The sequence below is a fragment of the Phalangium opilio genome, unplaced genomic scaffold (assembly GCF_054372755.1).
Source record: "Phalangium opilio isolate 3A_F unplaced genomic scaffold, DU_Popi_V2 ptg000041l_1, whole genome shotgun sequence".
NCBI classification, from domain to species: domain Eukaryota; kingdom Metazoa; phylum Arthropoda; class Arachnida; order Opiliones; family Phalangiidae; genus Phalangium; species Phalangium opilio.
Genome location: NW_028324165.1, coordinates 8133682 through 8154266, shown reverse-complemented (window position 1 = coordinate 8154266; position 20585 = coordinate 8133682). Strand labels below are relative to the sequence as shown.

Genomic DNA, 20585 nt, shown 5'->3' with positions numbered 1-20585 from the left:
TTGAAAACCTTCAACCCGCCAATCTATATTTCGAAAAGAAGCCCAAAAACTGGTTAAATCTGAACAATCCAGCCCAAAAACAAGCCAAAAATTTATCGTGAAAATTTGGAATTTATTTTTCTTTTAGAAATTTCAATGCATATTACATACTGACACCATTTTTAAAACCCAAAACAAAATGAAACCACTTTATTTAACTATAAATTGAGGAAGCTACACAAATGGTTTGACAGTACCATTTGTCAGTTTTTGGGACATTTTAATGATATTCGCCTATTGGCGCGCAGTATTTTAAGTACAAAAAGCCAAAGAAAAACCCCGACAAGCCTAATTTCCAGCCAACAGCCAATCCTTTTATTTCCAGCCAATATTTTGGAGAAGAAGCCCAATTGGCGGCTTTCCAGCCCAATATGGCATCCCTGGCGCCATTTCTTAAAATACGCTAGGTGGCAGCAGCAGCAAGACTGAACTAACCGGGCGAAACCACGTGACTAGTCTGTGACGCGGTTTGAAAATTTTTCTGTTGAGTTCTTTTAAGCTGAGTTGTCTGCTTGCTTCCTTCTGTCATTCCATTCCGAACGTGAAGTTGTTCCACCCAAAGTTTAGTCGACTGTCGAAGCAACAGTTATTTAAATATCTTAATTTAAAATTATAGTTTTCCTATTTTATTAGTTAATTGAAAAATCGGCGGAAGTTTGGCTTCAATTGGTGAGTAACTATCTTTATCTCTTGGTAAACGGGAAACTGGTAGAGTGCATGTAATGATTTCAGTGGAAATTATATTATGCAAATGAGTTAGCCAAGGCCTAGGTAACAAGAACTAGTACTACTATGTTGATTTAGCTGCGGAAATGGGTTCAATCATTTCTGTAGGAAATGACTCTTATCCCGCGGTGACAGACGGTTGTAGGAATCGTAATTTATTATTACATGTGTAGATTTCGTTCTCATTTTATCCCTGCCTTAAATATATCCCCTCAAAGTGACTAATCGCTAAAATAAGATAACAGTTGTTAATAGACGAAAGTAGGCTTAGCTTGTCAAGTTCGTTTTTTTTATAAATATATAAAACATCAAAGGAACTATTTATTGATAAGATAGTATCCCGACGCCCAATTGCCGGCAAATCAAAAATTCAGCTCAAATATCAAATTATGATAATAGCTTGCTAATTATTTGATGTATTTTGAGACTATACTATTCAAATTTAATAATTTTACACTATAGAAACATTTCCGTTATAAAATATATACACACCACTGTATAAAAACTTGTACAAACGAGCCGTATATAATTATTTACCAACCCATAATTAAAAACTTGAAGGCTAAAACAAAACGTTAGCAAAGGGGTTTTTTTATTCTTATCTTCTCTAAGGCTTGAGACCACTACGAAGTCTTGAGATATCGAAATTTTTAGGCTTAGCATTTTTAAACTAGTTAACAAGCCCTAATTCGTCATGGTTCTTTAGAAGAAGTAAAAATATTTTACTTGTGGGCGTATTTTAAACGAGTTTACTAAAAGCAGAATAACGTGAAGCCAAAGAAAAACGTCCGCTATAGATAGTGTTAGATCATCCTTTATAGATGTCAAACTTCCGTAGGGATTATATTTTTGAGAGTGACATCATAAAAATTTATTTTTCCATATAAAATACTATAGCAATTGATTTGTTAGGCCTCATTTAAAATCCCGATCTTAATTGGATTATTTATTATTGATAAGTTGTTTACTCTGAACGCGTTCAGGAGTGATAAACCATTTTATTATTAATTTTTTTGGAGAAAAAATACACATTCTTTAAAACCATACATGTTTTATAATGTAGAAAAGGAAGGATGTTTTGATTTTCCGTATTTGAATAAGCCTATATAAACGGGACAGGTTTTTTTAGATAATAATAATACACATGTATATGGGAAAGGTTCATTGACCACTCTATATTGTAAGCAAGTTTTTATGGTCAAATGTTTTTTTCATTAACTCTTTGTGAAGTGAAACTTTAAAAGATATACCGGGCAAGTTTTTAACTAGTAACTTTCTTCATAAAAAAACATTTAGAGGGGAAAAGAAGGGGTTGGTAGAGAGAGTAGAAATTGCGATCGGATTTTTTTTTTATTTATTTATTTTTCCAATATTCCGATTTTATGGACCATACGGAACATTTCCATATTTTTGCATAAATTTCATGGTTTATTTATTTTATGAGCGTTTCTTTTTAATTAATGAGAGTGGTTTTGAAACAATTTACGTGTTGGGTTTTAGGTTTTGTTTATTAAAACCTCATTAAACCGTGTCATATTTCCTAAATTGACTAAGAAAACATTATACTAAAAAGATCTTTAGCCCTTTCTACATTTGTTTCGTTGAAATAGTAGATCAAGGTTTACTATTTTTAAAGAAAAACAAATGTTACAATTTACAAACCAGACGCGGGGTTGTATTTTATATCTATCTGCGGTGCGGCTTCTGCCGGGTTCACTAGTACTGAAAGTATCCAAAAACCTGCTACAAGTATTTTTTTTATAAGGCGCGAAACGAAAACGAAGACCTACGCGCCATTCATTACGTCACGTGCAAAGGTCACGTGGGATAAAACGGGTGCCGCCCCGAGATACCTCTCTCTCACTGTCACTGAATCAGGGATAGATAAAATAGTTCCCTTAATATTAGGTCATATTTGAATGATAAATCGGTAAAAATAGATTTAAAATTTATCATTAAAATCGAAAATTATCTTGGTTTGTACGCAAAACTATGATGTAAATTAAATCTCACGCGTAATTAGTTTTTTATATAAAATTATTTCGACCAATAGGAGTAGAGTACATCGCCGCGCGCTGGGCAAGCTTTGCTTTTGTCTACAGACTACAAGTTTTAGACATTTTTGGCGTGGCTTCGTCCGTAGCGGCTGTCAGTTCGTGGTGTTACTGTAGTAGTTTTTTTTTTAAACGCCGGTGTTCAAGTGCGGCTGTCATTTGACAGATATTCGTATAGGTTTTACCTGGTGTTGTTTGTGTTGTCTACCTTTTCGGCGCCAGTCACACCTGTCAGTTTATACTAAACCAGTAAGCCTCGTCGCTTTATAGTGCATCGTACGTACGGTTTTACCTGAAATAAACCTGTGCAACTTTACTTAGCATCATTGTGCGGTAAAATAAACCCCCAAACTACGGTTCATTATCCGTGAGTAAATCGTTTTTGTGTTTTTAAAAGGGGGATGGATATGTGCTTTGTCTCTAGACGCGTTTTTAGGGTTTCTTTTGTACGGCTTTTTGGCAAGATTGATTCATAAGAACAATGTCAAAAATTAGGCTTAGCTCTTAGCCCTAGACATTGTCTCTTATCCCCTCGTGTTATGACCCCCCCCCCTTTGTCAAAGACCTTGGATAATATTGTAGGCCTGCATTTTTTTACGGCTTCCCAAAAACTTGGTGGGTACATGTATGCATAAGGTGAACATCCGTTTCGACCAAACCCACTATTTAGGCCTAGCGAACTATCTCATCAATTTTATAAGTTGCGTGTTGTTTTTTTAATGCCAGCCAAGACTCTTCTTCGTAATTAATAAGGAATTCCATTGGGAATATTTTTATTTTAGAATTTTTAAGTTAGGCTTAGAGAAATTGTCGATTTCTTTTTTTATATTTTTAAATATTTGGCTTCATGAAAAGGTTTCTCAATACTCCGAGGAGCGTATAATATACGCTTGGTTTTATCTACAAGCGTGATAGTGACACTGTCATTTGATATACTTAAGATTCTAAAGATTAAAAAATAAAAAAACCGGGGGAAATACTTGTCAAACGGCTTAACTGTGTTGGGGCTAACGAAGGGTTTAAAAATTGTAACCGAGGGGCTACTCACTACGGAATAGATAATTTACGCACGTGGAGGGTTCATACTATTTATACCAGGAGGCCGGGCTACCTTAAGGATAAAAAGCAGACGGGTTTCTGTCCTCCTGGTAGCCTGGCTACTGGTGTAAATGGTATGAATCCTCCATGTGTGTAAACTATCTATTAGTTTTGCATCGTAAGATGCAAATTATAAGAGGCATGGCCCCATGATTCATGAATTCATAGTGATAGTCTAAAGTGTTTTGCTTTTATTAATTCCATGAATTGACATTTAGATTGAACACAATGCATGATATCATTCTTTCAAAATATTTTTAAATGATTATACCCCCATGAATGTTTGAGAGGGGTTCTTTTAGGAACTGATGTAGTTTTTCTCAGTAGAGCTATCTCAGTTGTGACGTCAGTGCCTTGGTAAAACGGCACAGGCTTAGCTTTTGCTGTGGGCGGCCATGTTTGGTACCATAAATAGCATTTGTGACGTCACACTAAGGATTCTAAGATAGCTCTGTTGTCTGTGTTTTGCTCTGTGACCTATACGGAGCTAACAGTTCTGACCCCTGAAACGTCACGCCCTTTTATAGGGTAATGGCAGCCCTCTGCCTTCGACTGTATTAAGCTCTATGGGGAAATAACATGGGGTGCCATTAGTCTATCTCTTACTGGAGTTTCATCCCCGCTAACGGTTGGAAACAGTATTCTACGCGCATAAATGCCAACCAGAGGGGGGGGGGGCTGCGTGACGTCAGACTATCTCTTCCCCGTAGCCAGTAGCCAGTTGTTAGCTCCCTATACATCGTTTTCAGACTAGCCTCCTGGACGGTGTAATGGTATCAATCCTCCTAGTCTGAAAACGATGTTATAGTTATCATAACAGCCAAAAACTAGACGCTGAAATAGGCTAATGGCACCTCATGTTATTGCTTCATAGAGCTTCATACAGTCCAACTTGGGGCACTTTCCATATTCTATAATTTAAGCAGACCTAATAGAGTGCTGTCAGTTGTGACGTCAGATCCAAGGTTAAACGTCACGAGTCTGCCTTTAGCAATGAGCGGCCATGACAGTTACCGGTTTTTCTTTATGGGAAAACAGCATGGGTGACGCCACACCGGCGCTTCTGACAGCACTCTATAGAGATATCTCAGTTGTGACGTCGGTGTGTGTCTAGGTAAAACGTCAAGGGCTTAGCTTTGGCAGTGGGCGGCCATGTTTGGTACCGTTTTGGTTCTATGAGCAAATAGCATGGGGGGAGGTCACACCAAGGCGTCTGAGATAGCTCTATTTTACTTAAGTCATTCACTCTGTCAAATGAGTTCAGAGTGACCAACGAGCTTTTTAGAAACATTTTTATGAGCTTATTAAACCTTAACCAGTGTATCCCTTCTAATTGGAGTGTATAGCCCCTCGCTTTTTCGAAAGTTAATTTTATACGAAATCTTATACCTTTTGAAAAATGAAAAATTTTTGGGTTTTCTGGTTGGGTTTGTAGATGCTGCAAAATGCTTAAATTTATAAAAGGGAAAGGACATCAGCCTAGCGCTGAAAGGTTGAAGTTACAAAAGGAGTTGTTTCAGTTTTCAAAGGTATTGTGGTTTTTTGGAGGGGATATGTTAAGTGATATCAGAAGTGAGATGAGACTAGAAGTGAAGGGCTCTAGCATTGGTAATAGATCCTGGCATTAGTGAACAAATTTGAGGATTTTACGCCGCTTCATTCGCGTCTACGCTAAAGAGAAAAAAATTGGCTGAGTTCCAAAAACATTTCCTACCCCCTTCCCCTCAACCTAAAGCCGCGGAACACGGGCGCGGCTCCTTGAATCTAGTTGGGCCGTCTACCACCGCGAGCGTCTCTCGTTTTGGAGGGGAAATTCTGAAACCGCTACTAGAGGGCCAACCGTTGGTGTGTTATCAAGAATATTCACTTTCGCCGAGTGAAGAATTTGGTTAGCTCAGTACTTCTGGTCTCATCTCACTTCTGGTGATATGAAATTTTTTACTGAGAAATTTCAACCAATAGACCATAGCACACGGCTTCCCACATCGCCCAAGTGCATTAGCATGGGACCCGAAATTAAAATTAATGGCTATTGGTACCCGTAATGGGCAAATTAGGGTTTATGGGAAACCAGGTGTGGAATTTAGTAATCAACACGAAAATGAAGCTGCCGTTACTCATATTCAGTTCTTGGAGAATCAAGTCCGTAGTCTATTATATATTTTAGTCTTTTAATAATTTCCTAAGCTAGTTTAGTCATTAAATTATTTTTAATTCGACTTTAGGGAAGGTTAATTACACTTCTTGATGATAGTACTTTACATTTGTGGCAAATTGATGTTAAAAATGATAAATCCGTCTTAATTGAAGTTAAAGAGTTAGAATTAGAGAAGCAGTAAGTTTTGATTTTGTGGCTAGAAGACAGTAGTTGAAGTTTAAATATTACAAGAAGTGATATCTAGTTTATTAGGGAGAGGGTATAAGATGCCTAAGTATACGCGCGCGCCATAGTCCCAGTCCCCCCTTTCAAAATACAAGGGGGGACGTAAAAGGAGGCCGGGCTATTTCGCTGCCTCTCCTCAGTCAGAAATTGCGTAATTTGCGTCATTCGCGTCGGTCGCGCTGACGTGAGTTTTCAAGAACCAATGAGATGATTGCTGGTTGTAATTTAGAGGCGGGGATTAACTCCGGACCTACGTAACGTTTGGACTGGAGATAAAGCTGTCTGGAAATGTGGGGGCGAATTTATACCTTCTCCCTAATAAACTAGATATTTAGACTGGAGATAAAGCTAGGAATGTGGGGGCGAATTTATACCTTCTCCCTATTCCTAATAAACTAGATATCACTTCTTGCTTCTTGCCTTTAATCAATTTTTTTAAATCATTCAAACCGTAGTGACATTTTTCTTCAAATTCTCACAAGAACATTATGTTTGATCTATTGTTCGTACACAAAAATTATTATTGCGCCCGAAATATTTAAACTTCAAATTATTATCTTCAGCTAAAATATTTTTAGATATTTGCGCACTAATTAAAATATTTTAGGCTACAAAAAGTATCTGCAACTTGCGTACGGTCCAATAATGAGCAGCTATGGTTGGGAACCGAATCGGGCAACATTTACACTGTCGATGTATTAAACTTGAAGGTTCTTGAGGAAAAACTTATTTGCCAAGATGTAGTTATGCAAAGGTATCTTATCCTTAAAGGGACTGTAAAGCAGGCATCGGCGGGTGGGTAAATATTATTTGAAATACGTCAGAGGCACGTGACCAAGGAGAGGCGTTGTTCAAAGAAGCTTAGTTCGTTTTATTTCGAAAACTATCCTTTCATGGAATTGGCGCTGCAATCTCGCGAAAAACAAGGACTAGATGTCCAGTTCCACTCCATGAGGAGCCTTTGTATCTTGGCATCACGTGATGTCTGTGACGTATTTCAAATAATTTTTACCCACCCGCCGATGCCTTCTTTGCAGTCCCTTTAATGGGCTCTAACCAATCGTCCGGAACTCTTCAATAAGACTTAAACAAACGAACTTTCTAGCGTTCCCGATGACTTTAAAGTCAACCCTGGCGCAGTTGAAGCCATTTCTCAACACCCAGCCGATTCTGATAAGATTTTAATTGGTTATAATCGCGGTTTAATCGTCTTGTGGGATTGTACTAAAATGGCTGTTGAAAGTACTTTTGTGGGCAATCAACAACAGTTGGAGTCCATTTCGTGGAACAGGAATGGAAAGTCTTTTATTAGTGCCCATAATGATGGCAGCTATATTACGTGGGATGTTTCCGATCCATCCAAACCAAAGGAAAACCCTCAAAGCCCTTATGGTCCATTTCCTTGCAAATCTATCACGAAATTGGTGTTGAATGCTGGGAAAGACGGGTACAGTTGTTAATTAGCCTTATTCCTGATCAGCGCCACCTAACCATAGCGGCGACTTTGAGAACTACTGTAATTGGCAAACCAACCACTCCAGATGTCGCTAAAATCTGGTGACGTCATTTTTGGTGAGACCCCGAGAGTGCCCGTCAGTGACGTCACCTGATTTTAGCGACATCTGATTGGCTTGCCGATTACAGTAGTTCTCAAAGCCGCCGCTATGATTAGGTGGCGCTGATCAGGAATAAGGCTAATTATTTATCTGTAGTTAATTAGGGTTAGGTTTTAAAGGTTTTTAAATGAAATTAGGGATGATTTCATCGTTTTTACGGGCGGTATGCCTCGAGCCAGTTACGGCGACCGTCATACGTTGTCCATAATCGCTGGTGAAAAACACCAAGTTCTCGATTTTACTTCCAAAGTTGTTGACTTTTTTACGATAGATGATGATGGTAATATCCTTAATTATCTCTTGTTTAGCCGCGTATTAATTAAACTTAAGTTAATTTTGCAGAATTAGGTAGCCCCAAAGCTTTAATAGCTTTAGTCGAAGAGGAGATAGTTGCAATTGATCTATTATCGGAAGGGTTTCCCCAATTCCGTCTCCCTTATCTATCGAGTCTTCATTCTTCCGCTATTACTTGTTCGCAACATTGTGGCGATGTTCCCGAAGAGTTATGGAATAAAATAGTCGAAGCCGGAAAGAAACAGACTGATTGGAAATATTCCGATATGGATTGGCCCATTAATGGTGGCGTTAATGAAGCCCCGACTGAAACTGTCCGTGATCTCTTGCTAACTGGACATGAGGATGGAACTATTCGATTTTGGAATGCCTCAGGGGTGGCCTTAAATCATTTGTATACTTTGAAAACATCGGCGTTCTTTGTTTCCGATGATCCTGAACAGAGTCCGAGCGAAGAGGAAGAATGGCCTCCTTTCAGAAAGGTAAGTTGATCTTGGGGATATTGCGTGTTGACGTTGAACAATTGTTGCTGCGTGTTGTGGTTGACTTTGAACGATTGTTCTGCGTGTTGTGCTTGACTTTGAACGATTGTTGCTGGCGTGCGTGTTGACGTTGAACGATTGTTGCTGGCGTGCGTGTTGACGTTGAACGATTGTTGCTGGCGTGCGTGTTGACGTTGAACGATTGTTTTGCGTGTTGTGGTTGACGTTGAACGATTGTTTTGCGTGTTGTGGTTGACGTTGAACGATTGTTTTGCGTGTTGTGGTTGACGTTGAACGATTGTTCTGCGTGTTGTGGTTGACTTTGAACGATGGTTCTGCGTGTTGTGGTTGACTTTGAACGATTGGTTCTGCGTGTTGTGGTTGACTTTGAACGATTGTTCCGCGTGTTGTGGTTGACTTTGAACGATTGTTCCGCGTGTTGTGGTTGACTTTGAACGATTGTTCTGCGTGTTGTGGTTGACTTTGAACGATTGTTGCTGCGTGTTGTGGTTGACTTTGAACGATTGTTCTGCGTGTTGTGGTTGACGTTGAACGATTGTTCCGCCTGTTGTGGTTGGCTTTGAACGATTGTTCCGCCTGTTGTGGTTGGCTTTGAACGATTGTTCCGCCTGTTGTGGTTGGCTTTGAACGATTGTTCCGCCTGTTGTGGTTGACTTTGAACGATTGTTCTGCGTGTTGTGGTTGACTTTGAACGATTGTTCTGCGTGTTGTGGTTGACTTTGAACGATTGTTCTGCGTGTTGTGGTTGACTTTGAACGATTGTTCTGCGTGTTGTGGTTGACTTTGAACGATTGTTCTGCGTGTTGTGGTTGACTTTGAACGATTGTTCTGCGTGTTGTGGTTGACTTTGAACGATTGTTCTGCGTGTTGTGGTTGACTTTGTTGACTTTGAACGATTGTTCTGCGTGTTGTGGTTGACTTTGAACGATTGTTCTGCGTGTTGTGGTTGACTTTGAACGATTGTTCTGCGTGTTGTGGTTGACTTTGAACGATTGTTCTGCGTGTTGTGGTTGACTTTGAACGATTGTTCTGCGTGTTGTGGTTGACTTTGAACGATTGTTCTGCGTGTTGTGGTTGACTTTGAACGATTGTTCTGCGTGTTGTGGTTGACTTTGAACGATTGTTCTGCGTGTTGTGGTTGACTTTGAACGATTGTTCTGCGTGTTGTGGTTGACTTTGAACGATTGTTCTGCGTGTTGTGGTTGACTTTGAACGATTGTTCTGCGTGTTGTGGTTGACTTTGAACGATTGTTGCTGCGTGCGTGCGTGTTGACGTTGAACGATTGTCGCGGCGTGCTGCGGTTGACATTCATCATTTTTCTTCTTAAATCTTTCTAGGTTGGCACTTTTGACCCTTATAGCGATGACCCCAGACTGGCCATCAAAAAAACATTACTATGCGTACTTAGTGGTACTTTGATTATTGCTGGAACGGCTGGACAAGTAATTGTATTCAAGTTCAACACCGAGGAAGCTGATAAGGAATTAGAAGTAAATTAACTAAATTAACTTATTCTTTTACTATTTGACCTTTGACCTTACGCAGCATGGCTGTTTTAATCACTGTTTTAAGGTTTGTCAACTAAATATAGTTGGTGACAGAGATAGCTTTGTCTGGAAAGGACACGACCAACTTAGTAGCCGTCAAGGAACGATAAAATTAGACCCTGGGTTTCAACCTTCCGTTATCGTTCAACTTTCTCCACCAGCGGCTATTACCGCTTTAGCTTTTCATACGGAATGGAGTTTAATCGCGGCTGGGACAGCACATGGTTTTGGTTTATTCGATTATGCTCAAAAGAAATCTGTGATGGCCAAGTGTACGCTCAACCCTAATGGTAAGTTTTAATTAACCCTTCCCTTAATTCTTAATTACCCTCGAGGAAAGAAACCAAGAAGGAATTACGTGTGTCCACTCCACTCTCAGATATGACGGCTGCTGGTGATATCTCGATGTCCAGACGTAAATCGTTCAAGAAATCTTTGAGAGAATCATTCAGGCGATTGAGGAAAGGTCGTTCTCAACGTAATAAACGTGAAAAGACCCCGGAACCCAAGACTAGCAGCCCTAAAGAGACCAGGAAGGACGATGAAGCGGCGTTAACATCGCCCAGTATCGAAACTAAGCCTGTGGAAAGAGCAATTGAGGCTCGGTCAACGGATGACGCATTGGGATCCATGGTTCGATGTCTTTATTTGGCCAAGAGCTTCATTGTCAACAGTGAGGGTCAATTCTGTGTGTTTTATTAATTCCTTTAGACTTAATTTTGAGATTTAAAATTGGGTTTTAATTTAAATTATTTCTTGATATTACACGCAGCTACCATTCGGGAAGGTAATTTAAAGAAAGAGTGTCATTGTCTTATTGTCTTGTTTTGTCTTGTCTTGTCTTGTCTTGTCTTGTTGTTGGTCTTTCCCTGAATTAGATTTTTAATGTTTTTAAAGCAAAGAGCGCGGGTCACGTGGTTCCCCGTCAAGTTGACTTTCCTTAAGTTCCAACCAAGTTGTAGGGGAATTACGTGACTCGCGCTTTGCTTTAAGTACTAATTACTAATTATGTTACATGCTCAAACAGATCAGGAATCAGATTATGGTAAACTTTAATAGTTTATGTTGAGCTTGTTTTTCTGTTTTCGTTTTTGTTTTTGTTGTGTAGCATGGTTTTCCCACGGGATCTTTCGTCAGAAATAGTAATGTTTGAAGTTACAGCGCGAGTTCTTCTTTAAATGACGCACCTCGCGTAATTTTTATCACATCTCGCGTTAAAATTTAATTTCACAATTACCAGGAATTGACATATTTGTTTTGTTAATAAGATGGGGCGTTACGCGATTGGTCGGAATTATATAAAAAGTATTATTTTCAGTAAGGCTTGGTTAATAATAGTGTTGTAAATTTTCCGGAAAATTTTCCGCTAATCGGAAAAATATAAAACTAGCAATTATGTGAGCTTTGAGTCAATCTATCTAACTTTTAAAGATTTAAAATAGGGGTGTGCGGGTACCCGATACCCGAAGATTACCCGTTCGGGTATCGGGTCGGGTACCCGCCCCGATACCCGAAAATGAATTTTCCAACTATTCGAAACTACTCGGGTAGTAAAAATAATCCCCCCCATTACCCGTGACAAGCTGAAACTGGTTGTCGGGTTATTCGCGGGTAGAAAAATAGGAATATGAAGTGAAAGGGGACCACCCTTTGAAATTTTAAGAATGACGAAATTCCATGAAACACTGTTTCAAGGTGAAATTTAGTTCACATAAGGTATGCGTTCTGTGGTAGTTTCTTTCTGAGACAGACTAGAATCACCGCACGCAGCGCGACACACCTATATCATCCCATTGCCAGTATTCTGTGTTGAAATAAGACTAAGGGTTAAGAAGGTGAAAGCGGAACCAGAAGTTAAAGAAAGCATCAAAAAGAAAGAAATTAAGAAAGATTATACATTGAATAACCCAGGATTGAGATATAACTGTAATAATAGTGTACTAAAGGGAATTTTTGAAGGAAATATGTATTTATTTAAGCTTAATTACCCTAATACCAGGCAAAACATTTTGGGTACCCACCCCTGATAACTATTCGTCTAACTTTTAATACCCGACTATTACCCGACAACCATTTTTCAGCTAAGCCTAATTACCCGAATACCCGACAAAAATTCGGGTACCCGCCCCGATACCCGATAACAATATTTTTGATTACCCGAACCCGATTCGAAATGGAAAAATCACTACCCGCACACCCCTAATTTAAAACATTCTCCAGTTATTTTGCCATCTTTAGTAGATCTATTAAAGTACCACCAAATATTAGTGGTTGATTTTCCCATAATTTGTGACTTTAAACAGGGTTAACAAACTTAATAACATTAACAACATAACACCTCGTTTCCCTTACAATGACGCAGACGATCACTATCCTTTATGCCTGATAATTTTAGTTTCACTTGGGTCTCTTAACGGTTAGTTCTCGACTCTCTAACGCCTTATACCGTCATAAGAGCAAACAGTAACCCTATGCATGCAAGCGATAGCCAATGAGTGAGCTTTTGCTATAGAGAATAGGGGTCACTAGACTCTGTGCCCTTGGACAATTTTTTACCCCTCCGAATTCACCTAAAACAAAATAATGAATGTTTTGAAAAGAAAGGCAATTGAAAAATTTTAAAGTTTTAACTTTTTAATTGAAAAACCGGTAGCGGAAAAATACGGAAAATTTTCCGGAAAAATAAAGCTCGGTCCATTCTAGGGTTGTAAGTCGGAAAATTTTCCGACTTACAACCCTAGTTAATAAATATATAGAAATATGGGACAGACGTTAATGAACGTTTCCCGAAACATTGCGTTAATCCTTAACCCTTTTTTCAAAAGGTACAATGATGAGTCCCACATTATGGGCTGGAACAAACTCGGGTGCCATCTTTGTCTTCACCATTTCCATTCCCGGCAGCGAGAAACGAGGCTCGGATGCTGTCGCTTGTCAATTGGGCAAAGAGATACAACTTAAACATCGCGCTCCCGTTATAAACATACAGATTTTGGACCATACTGGATATCCCTTACCGGAACCTATGGAAATCTCTAATAATAGAGCTAAAGCTCCCGATACGGTTGGAAGCCATCGCGTTCTTATTTGTTCCGAGGAACAGTTCAAGATTTTCACGTTGCCCAGCTTGAAACCTTATTGCAAGTTCAAGTTGACGGCTCACGAAGGTTCCCGCGTTCGTAAAGTTGGAATGGCTAAGTTTAGGCATAAAACTGGTAAGTTTATAATGTTTTTGAGGTAACTTAGACCATAGCCCACTTGATCACGCACGCTGGCTGCAGGGGCTCTAGAAGCCCGTCCAAACGATTTTTAGCCATATCGTAGTATACGATAGGCTCTTAGTTTGACCCGAGCCGTCGTAGTAGTAGTAGTAGTAGTAGTAGTAGTGGCCGGGGTTGTCGCTTCGTTATCGTCAGATTTTAGCTTAAAAGGAACTTTATATTACCACAACCCACCCATAGGGGTAACTGGGCTCGGTTAGAGATTTAATTTTAATTAAAATATTTTCAGGTCAGACCCGGGAATCGAACCCGGGTCGCTGGCGCAATAGGCAGACATTCTAACAACTGAACCATAGAGACTTGATAGAAACTCCCGAGTTTTTTATTATTTATTCTTATCTCTAAAAATCGAGGGGCTATTCACTCTGATTTTATGCACGGTAAATCATTTAAGCATTGAAAAATATAGCGCTATTCACTCATTAGGGTAAGGTATAGAGGGGTTATTCACTCAGTAGGGTAGGGTATAGAGGGGCTATTCACTCGTACGATATGGCTACTATTACGAGCCCTTGGGCCGTCTTGTTTTTACATGTTAACTCGCGAATACGGCGCGTCACATTGGTTCGGTCTAAATCTAACCTTTCAAACCCGTCTGGTTTTAACATGGGCGGCGTCTATGGGAGGGGACCAGTTTCTTCAACGTTTTTGACAATATTAGTGCATCCACTGGTTCAAATCTCTTGAATTTTTAATGAGACGTGTATTGAAAGGTTTGATATTATCCTGTAAAATTTAAAGTCTTCATCTATAATAGTTTTTTTTATAAAAAATAAAAATCATCACATATTGAAAGATTTAAATCCTTCAATTTCTCTACTATGTGATGATTTTTATTTTTTATAAAAAAAAAACTATTATAGCTGAAGACTTTAAATTTTACAGGATAATATCTAACCTTTCAGTACACGTCTCATTAAAAATTCAAGAGATTTGAACCAGTGGATGCACTAATATTGTCAAAAACGTTGATAAAACTGGTCCCCTCCCATAGACGCCGCCCATGTTAAAACCAGACGGGTTTTCAAATAGTTTAGACCGAACCTATTATATGTTATGCTCATTTTTAGGGTCGATTGAGCGGGCTTCTATAGCGCGTGCAGCCAGCGTGATCAAGTGGGCTATGCTTAGACTGTATTTTTTACACGCTATTGCGTTTTACTTGATTTTCAGACGAAAGTTACTCGGAATATTGCATGACTTGCCTTACGAATCAAGGTGACGTTAGTATATTCACGGTGCCAGATCTTAGGAGACAATTAGTTCAAAATTGTATCAAGCGCGAAGATATTAAGTATGCTTAATTGAGATTAACCTTAATTAATGAATCTAATTGCTTATTAATTATACTTTTAATCGAAAATTTTTAGTGGCATTTCCAGTTTAGTATTCGCACGAACTGGTCACGGTTTCTTCTTGCATTCTCCCTGCGAATTTTTGCGATTTTCGTTGTCAACCACCGCGATTACGGATGTTAAATGTCATCTTGAGTTACCGGAAGGTGCCAGACCCGCTGTGGTAACTATCACTGTTGAAGACGAAGATGCCGATGAGTCCAACACTCTCGAACCCGAAACGAACGGAGACGCCACCGAGGAGGAGATTCAGAAAGTTGATACGGTTGTAAATGAACGAGGGATTGATGCCAAAATTGATGAGGAAATTAAGAAGGAAGAACCCTCCTCTCCCGTTAAGGATGTCATTGAGAAGGAAATCAAAAAGAAGGCTAGCCCCATTACGTCACCAATTGTTGAAGTTAATGGGTATGTGACTTTTAATTATTATTATTATTATTATTTTAATAGTTATAACTTTTAAGCCTATGTGTGTTAAACCTTGTTCGGTAATTGATGAATCTTTAAAAGGTAAGGCTTTGGTAAGTTTTAATAGTTGTAGGTCTAGCCTAATACCATAAATTAGGCTTAGTACAGTGTTCATACAAACCTGGAAAAATCAGGGAAATAAATAGTTGACAAAAACCTCATGGAAAATACATTAAACTTTGGAGGCTCGTAACACTGGTTGTATTAGAGATACGGGGATGTCCTTCGAGTATGTTATAGCCCAATTTGTCCTCTTTCCAACAGTACTAAAAACTTAGGGCTACGACAAACAGGGGCCGAGATATTAAGCAAAATGTTCATAGACATACCCTCCATAGGAATAGCATTACACCCAACTTTGGAGGCTCGTAACTCTGGTTCTACTAGAGATACGGGGATGTCCTTTGAGTATGTTATAGTCCAATTTGTCCCCCATCTAACAATACTAAAAAATTAGGGCTACGACAAACAGGGGCCGAGTAATTAAGCAAAACGTAAACAAACAACCCCCTCCATAGGAATAGCATTACACCCAACTTTGGAGGCTCGTAACTCTGGTTCTACTAGAGATACGGGGATGTCCTTTGAGTATGTTATAGTCCAATTTATCCCCCATCCAACCATACTAAAAACCTTGGGCTACGATAAACAGGGGCCGAGTAATTAAGCAAAACGTAAACAAACAACCCCCTCCATAGGAATAGCATTAGACTATACTTTGGAGGCTCGTAACTCAGGAAAATTCAGGGAAGTATGTGAAGAAAAACCTGGAAATCTCAGGGAAATTTGTTTTCCAAAAGTTGTATGAACCCTGTTAGTATGTTATAAAAAATTTGGTTCTTAAACCAGTAACCATAAGGTTTTACAAGTAAAAAGGTTTTTAGTTTTTGATGTTAAGCTTAATATATCGTAATTAAACTTAGCGAAGGTCGTGTTTTTAAGGCTAAGCACTTGATTGGTGCGTCAAACGTTGCACATTTTAACAAGAACACAAAAAGTAATAGCCTAACGAACACAAAAAGTAATAGCCTAACGAACACAAAAAGTAATAGCCTAACGAACACAAAAAGTAATAGCCTAACGATGTTTTCCATTTACTGCTCTCGAGCAATTGGATCTTCAAGTTGCTCTGTATGATACTCGGCAATCTTCAAGTTGCTCTGTATATGATACTCGGCAATCTTCAAGTTGCTCTGTATATGATACTCGGCAATCTTCAAGTTGCTCTGTATATGATACTCTGCAATCTTCAAGTTGCTCTGTAGCTGTAAATGGAAACCCCATTTAAGGTTGAATTCATAAACGTCGAACGCAACGTAATTTAGTACAGGGGAAGGCAGGAGGACGTTTGCGTACGACGCCCTGCCTTCGCCTGTACTAAAAAATGGCATTGCGTCCGACGTTCATGAATTCCACCTTAAATGTACTTCACATTTTCACTGCGCCTTGTGCTGTAGATGTGCCGCTACAGACACGCAGCTTGTAACAGTAGTTGTATTTTAATATTTGTCGGAAGTTGATATAATTTTTGAGGTAGTTGTGCTGGCAGTAACACTCACTGCGTTTAGAGAAGTAACGATGTAGTTCCAGCACTAATTGCTTATTACGCCGCTTGTTTATTTTTCCGTTTCGTTTTGGTTTGGTTTGGTTTTTGGCTTCCATCACCACCAGCGAGAAAGAAATCAATTCGATAGAAACGGCTTACATTCTCAAGACTGTCACGAAAGACATCAATACGTCTCAAATCTCTCAAGATTCCGATGATAAACGCGAATTGGATATAACTGTGGACAGCATCAAAGATCATTTAGCGTAGGACACTAATTTTATATGGGCTTTTGGGCCGCCTTTGTAGTTGTTTTTGTGAAATGTTTTTCGTGTTTTTAAGAAGAAAAAAAACAAACTCTGGCAAAAAAAGTTAATTTTATGAATTAACTTCGTAGCGTAGCGTAACTTTGAATTTTGCAATTTATCCGTTAGTTCATTGTCCGAGGAATCGTCCATGGTTGTTGTTGAGAAGAGAGAGGAATCTAGGACCATCAAAACGCAGGAAACAACCGTCACTATGACCTCAAAATCATTTACATCAGACGTGATCACTAATTCTACATCCGAAAGTAAGTAACCAAAAGGTTTTTATCGGAGTTTTTTTTTTTTTTTTTTTTTTTTTTTTTTCGGGTTTTTTTTGACTTTAAAAAGGCTTATTTTGGAAACTACGATGAAAAACAAAATGTTTTGTATCTCGTGTATTGTGTAGTTGGCAAAATGGGGGTGGTTTGCGCCACCAAGACTGTTGTATCTAGTACCACCTCCTCATTGAAGCCCAATTCTGCTCCCAAAACTATCTACTTGATAGAGGTCAGCAAGTATCTCCCCCCTATGTTTTTTAGAACGTTAAAGCGAACGGCCGGCAGTAAATGGCTTTTTTGCGCTGCTGTTGTTAACTTGTCAGAAGTTTTAATACAATTACTTAACTGCCGCCCTGAAGTAACGCTTAGCTGAAACGTTTTTAATATGTTGCGGGAGTTGGACATTTGAAAGTACTATATTGTTTTATGAAGAGCGGTCGCAAATATAGATTCATCAAGGGTCCATACAAAATTATTTTTCGTATATAAAAAGTTGCCTTAATTCGTTTCTAGACCCTTAATTGTTTTTCGTGTACAATAGTTCCGCACACGCTCATCCATATACAAACGAATAAACTATGAACGCAATAGTTTGATTTTTATATTACGTAACTACAAGTAGCTAAAAATTAAAACCTAAATCGATTAATCGAATGAATATGATTAGCCAAACTTGTTTTTCGTGTACCCGGGATCCACACACGCACGCACGAACACACTTACAAACTAACAAACAGTGATCGTAATAGCTACGTTTGTGTATTACATAACTACATGTAGCCAAAAATCAAAACCTAAATCGATTAATCGAAAGAATGCGATTATAGTCAAACTTGTTTTTCGTGTATCCAGGGTCCACACACACACGAACACACTTACGAACTAACAAACAGTGATCGTAATAGCTACGTTTTTATATTACATAACCACATGTAGCCAAAAATTGAAACTTAGTCGATTAATCGAAAGAATACGATTATATCCAAATTTGTTTTTCGTGTACCCGAGATCCACACACGCACGAACACTTTTACAAACTAACAAACAGTGATCGTAATAGCTACGTTTGTATATTACATAACCACATGTAGCCAAAAATCAAAACCTAAATGGATTAATCGAAAGAATACGATACGATTATAGCCCAACTTGTTTTTCGTGTATCCGAGACCCCCCCCCACACACACACGCACGAACACACTTACAAACTAACAAACAGTGATCGTAATAGCTACGTTTGTGTATTACATAACCACACGTAGCCAAAAATTTAAACTTAATCGATTAATCGCAAATCAATCCTTATGTTAAATTGATTAGTGCAAGTCTTATTCGATTAAGCTATAACAAAATTATATAGATATAAACTTGGCATTATAAACAACGTTCACATCACATGACATCACTGAACCTAAATTGACCTATAAATCATTTTATGATTAATGTTCTTAACAAAATGTCCAACTCCGTGTTATTCTTAATACAATACATAATTCAACTAATTTTAACAAACATAACACATGAAACTAACAACGCTAAAACCGACTTTAATCAATTTTCTAAGAAGGCGTTGCGAAACTTTCCGTTACAGACTAAAGCGCCCATTGCGAAAATCGAAGAGTTAACATACGTTGAGGAGGATTTTCATTGCTTGGACCAAGACGTTAATAAAACATTCACCGCATAAAATCCAAGTAAATTTTGAAAACTTTATTTTTAAACAAACAAACAATCCCATAAATCGTAAATTAATAGTTTAAAAAAAAAATTACTAACGAGATATTTTGATATGAAACGGAAAATAATATAAGAAAAAAAAAAAGTGTCCTTGTTTGTTTTTTGCGGAGTGATATTAACATTTTTTGATATACGGTCCATTTTTTATACATGTATGTCCCTAAACCTAAAAAACACGTCGCCCAATTAATAACATTTTTTAACAACATAATTCCACCCCTCCCTTACACTTAAACTTAATTAGGCCTTAATTAATTAACGTTCATTTAAATTAAATTAAATTGTTTTTGAGTAATTGTACGAGAAAAAAAAAGAAAAAACACCTTGCCAGAAGTTAATTGTTCCTTTAACGTAATTAATTATTTTTAAGTGTTTAAATTACTAATTAAGATTTATAAAAGAACATTTTGAATGATATTTTGATCGTGCAATCAGTAGTGTTAGATTAATTTTTTATCGTTAAAACTTATTTTTTCCGCCCCAAAAGGACTAAATTCAAAATTGACGTTCATTAATCGTAAGTGTTGTCCTTCCCCTCTATCAGGGTTTTTTTAAATTTAAAACAATCACGAATAAGTTCATTCGTAAATTCCGTCGTAAAAAAGAAAGAAAAAAATGTATTTGAATTTAAATGTGAATTTACGAATTAGCCTTATTCCTGATCAGCGCCACCTACCTATAGCGGTGACTTTGAGAACTACTGTAATCGGAAAGCCAACCACTTCAGATGTCGCTAAAATCTGGTGACGTCACTGACGGGCACTCTCGGCCCCGGGGTCTTACCAAAAAATGACGTCACCAGATTTTAGCGATATCTGGAGTGGTTGGCTTGCCGATTTACAGTAGTTCTCAAAGTCGCCGCTATGGGTAGGTGGCGCTGATCAGGAATAAGGCTAATTAACTGAACTTTTTTCAGAGTTCTTACGTGTTTTTTACTTCGAAAAACAAGGGAAATTATTGATTATTGGGATGGGTCGATGTTTTTTTCATAATTGAACAATTTTTTCTTACCTTTTTGCTAAAGTAGGCCTAGAAAAGAAACTTCTTAATCATTCCTTTTTGCTATCAAAAATAAAATATCTATTTTTCCCATAAAAAGTTTTTGTATAAAGTTTATATGTAACGTAGCATCGTAAAAAAAAAAGAAAAAAACAATCATAAGATATGACTGTGGATTTTATTTTTTAAATAACTATAAAATCTTCAAGCTTAAAATTAAAGATTAAGATTAAAATAAAAATAAATGAATAAATATTTCGTGGTTTGGGAACTAAAAACGTGAAGAAATGATGTTTTTCCCCTTTTTTTGCATAACGAGAAAAACTTAATAAAAAAAACATTGTTTAATAACAAA

The 20585-nt window shown here is 38.0% G+C and overlaps 1 protein-coding gene across 4 annotated transcripts; it reads left to right on the top strand.

The window, feature by feature from the left end:
* The first annotated feature begins 554 nt into the window (after nucleotides 1-554).
* Nucleotides 555-20585, top strand: LOC149679756 (lethal(2) giant larvae protein homolog 1-like). 4 transcript variants are annotated; one of them, XM_089835561.1, is made up of 17 exons: nucleotides 555-708; nucleotides 5353-5446; nucleotides 5880-6059; nucleotides 6143-6252; nucleotides 6908-7054; nucleotides 7406-7747; nucleotides 8036-8196; nucleotides 8259-8692; nucleotides 10052-10204; nucleotides 10287-10551; nucleotides 10641-10934; nucleotides 13087-13476; nucleotides 14716-14836; nucleotides 14913-15305; nucleotides 17037-17177; nucleotides 17346-17482; nucleotides 19086-20585. In XM_089835561.1, the coding sequence occupies exons 2-17, from the start codon at nucleotides 5363-5365 to the stop codon at nucleotides 19088-19090; spliced, it is 3357 nt and encodes a 1118-aa protein (XP_089691687.1). In that variant the 5' UTR covers nucleotides 555-708; nucleotides 5353-5362; the 3' UTR covers nucleotides 19091-20585. The 4 variants fall into 4 exon arrangements, with proteins under 4 accessions (XP_089691687.1, XP_089691689.1, XP_089691686.1 ...); XM_089835560.1 differs by lacking the exon at nucleotides 555-708 and adding an exon at nucleotides 2873-3186; XM_089835562.1 differs by lacking the exon at nucleotides 555-708 and adding an exon at nucleotides 2874-3186 and having other exon boundaries at nucleotides 8054-8196.

Excerpts from the sequence above, each read along its gene's own strand:
- LOC149679756 (XM_089835561.1), top strand. The coding sequence starts at position 5,363 with ATGCTTAAATTTATAAAAGGGAAAGGACATCAGCCTAGCGCTGAAAGG. Across the intron at positions 6,253-6,907 it reads GAGTTAGAATTAGAGAAGCA|GCTACAAAAAGTATCTGCAA; the intron begins GTAAGTTTTGAT and ends AAAATATTTTAG. Across the intron at positions 13,477-14,715 it reads TAAGTTTAGGCATAAAACTG|ACGAAAGTTACTCGGAATAT; the intron begins GTAAGTTTATAA and ends CTTGATTTTCAG.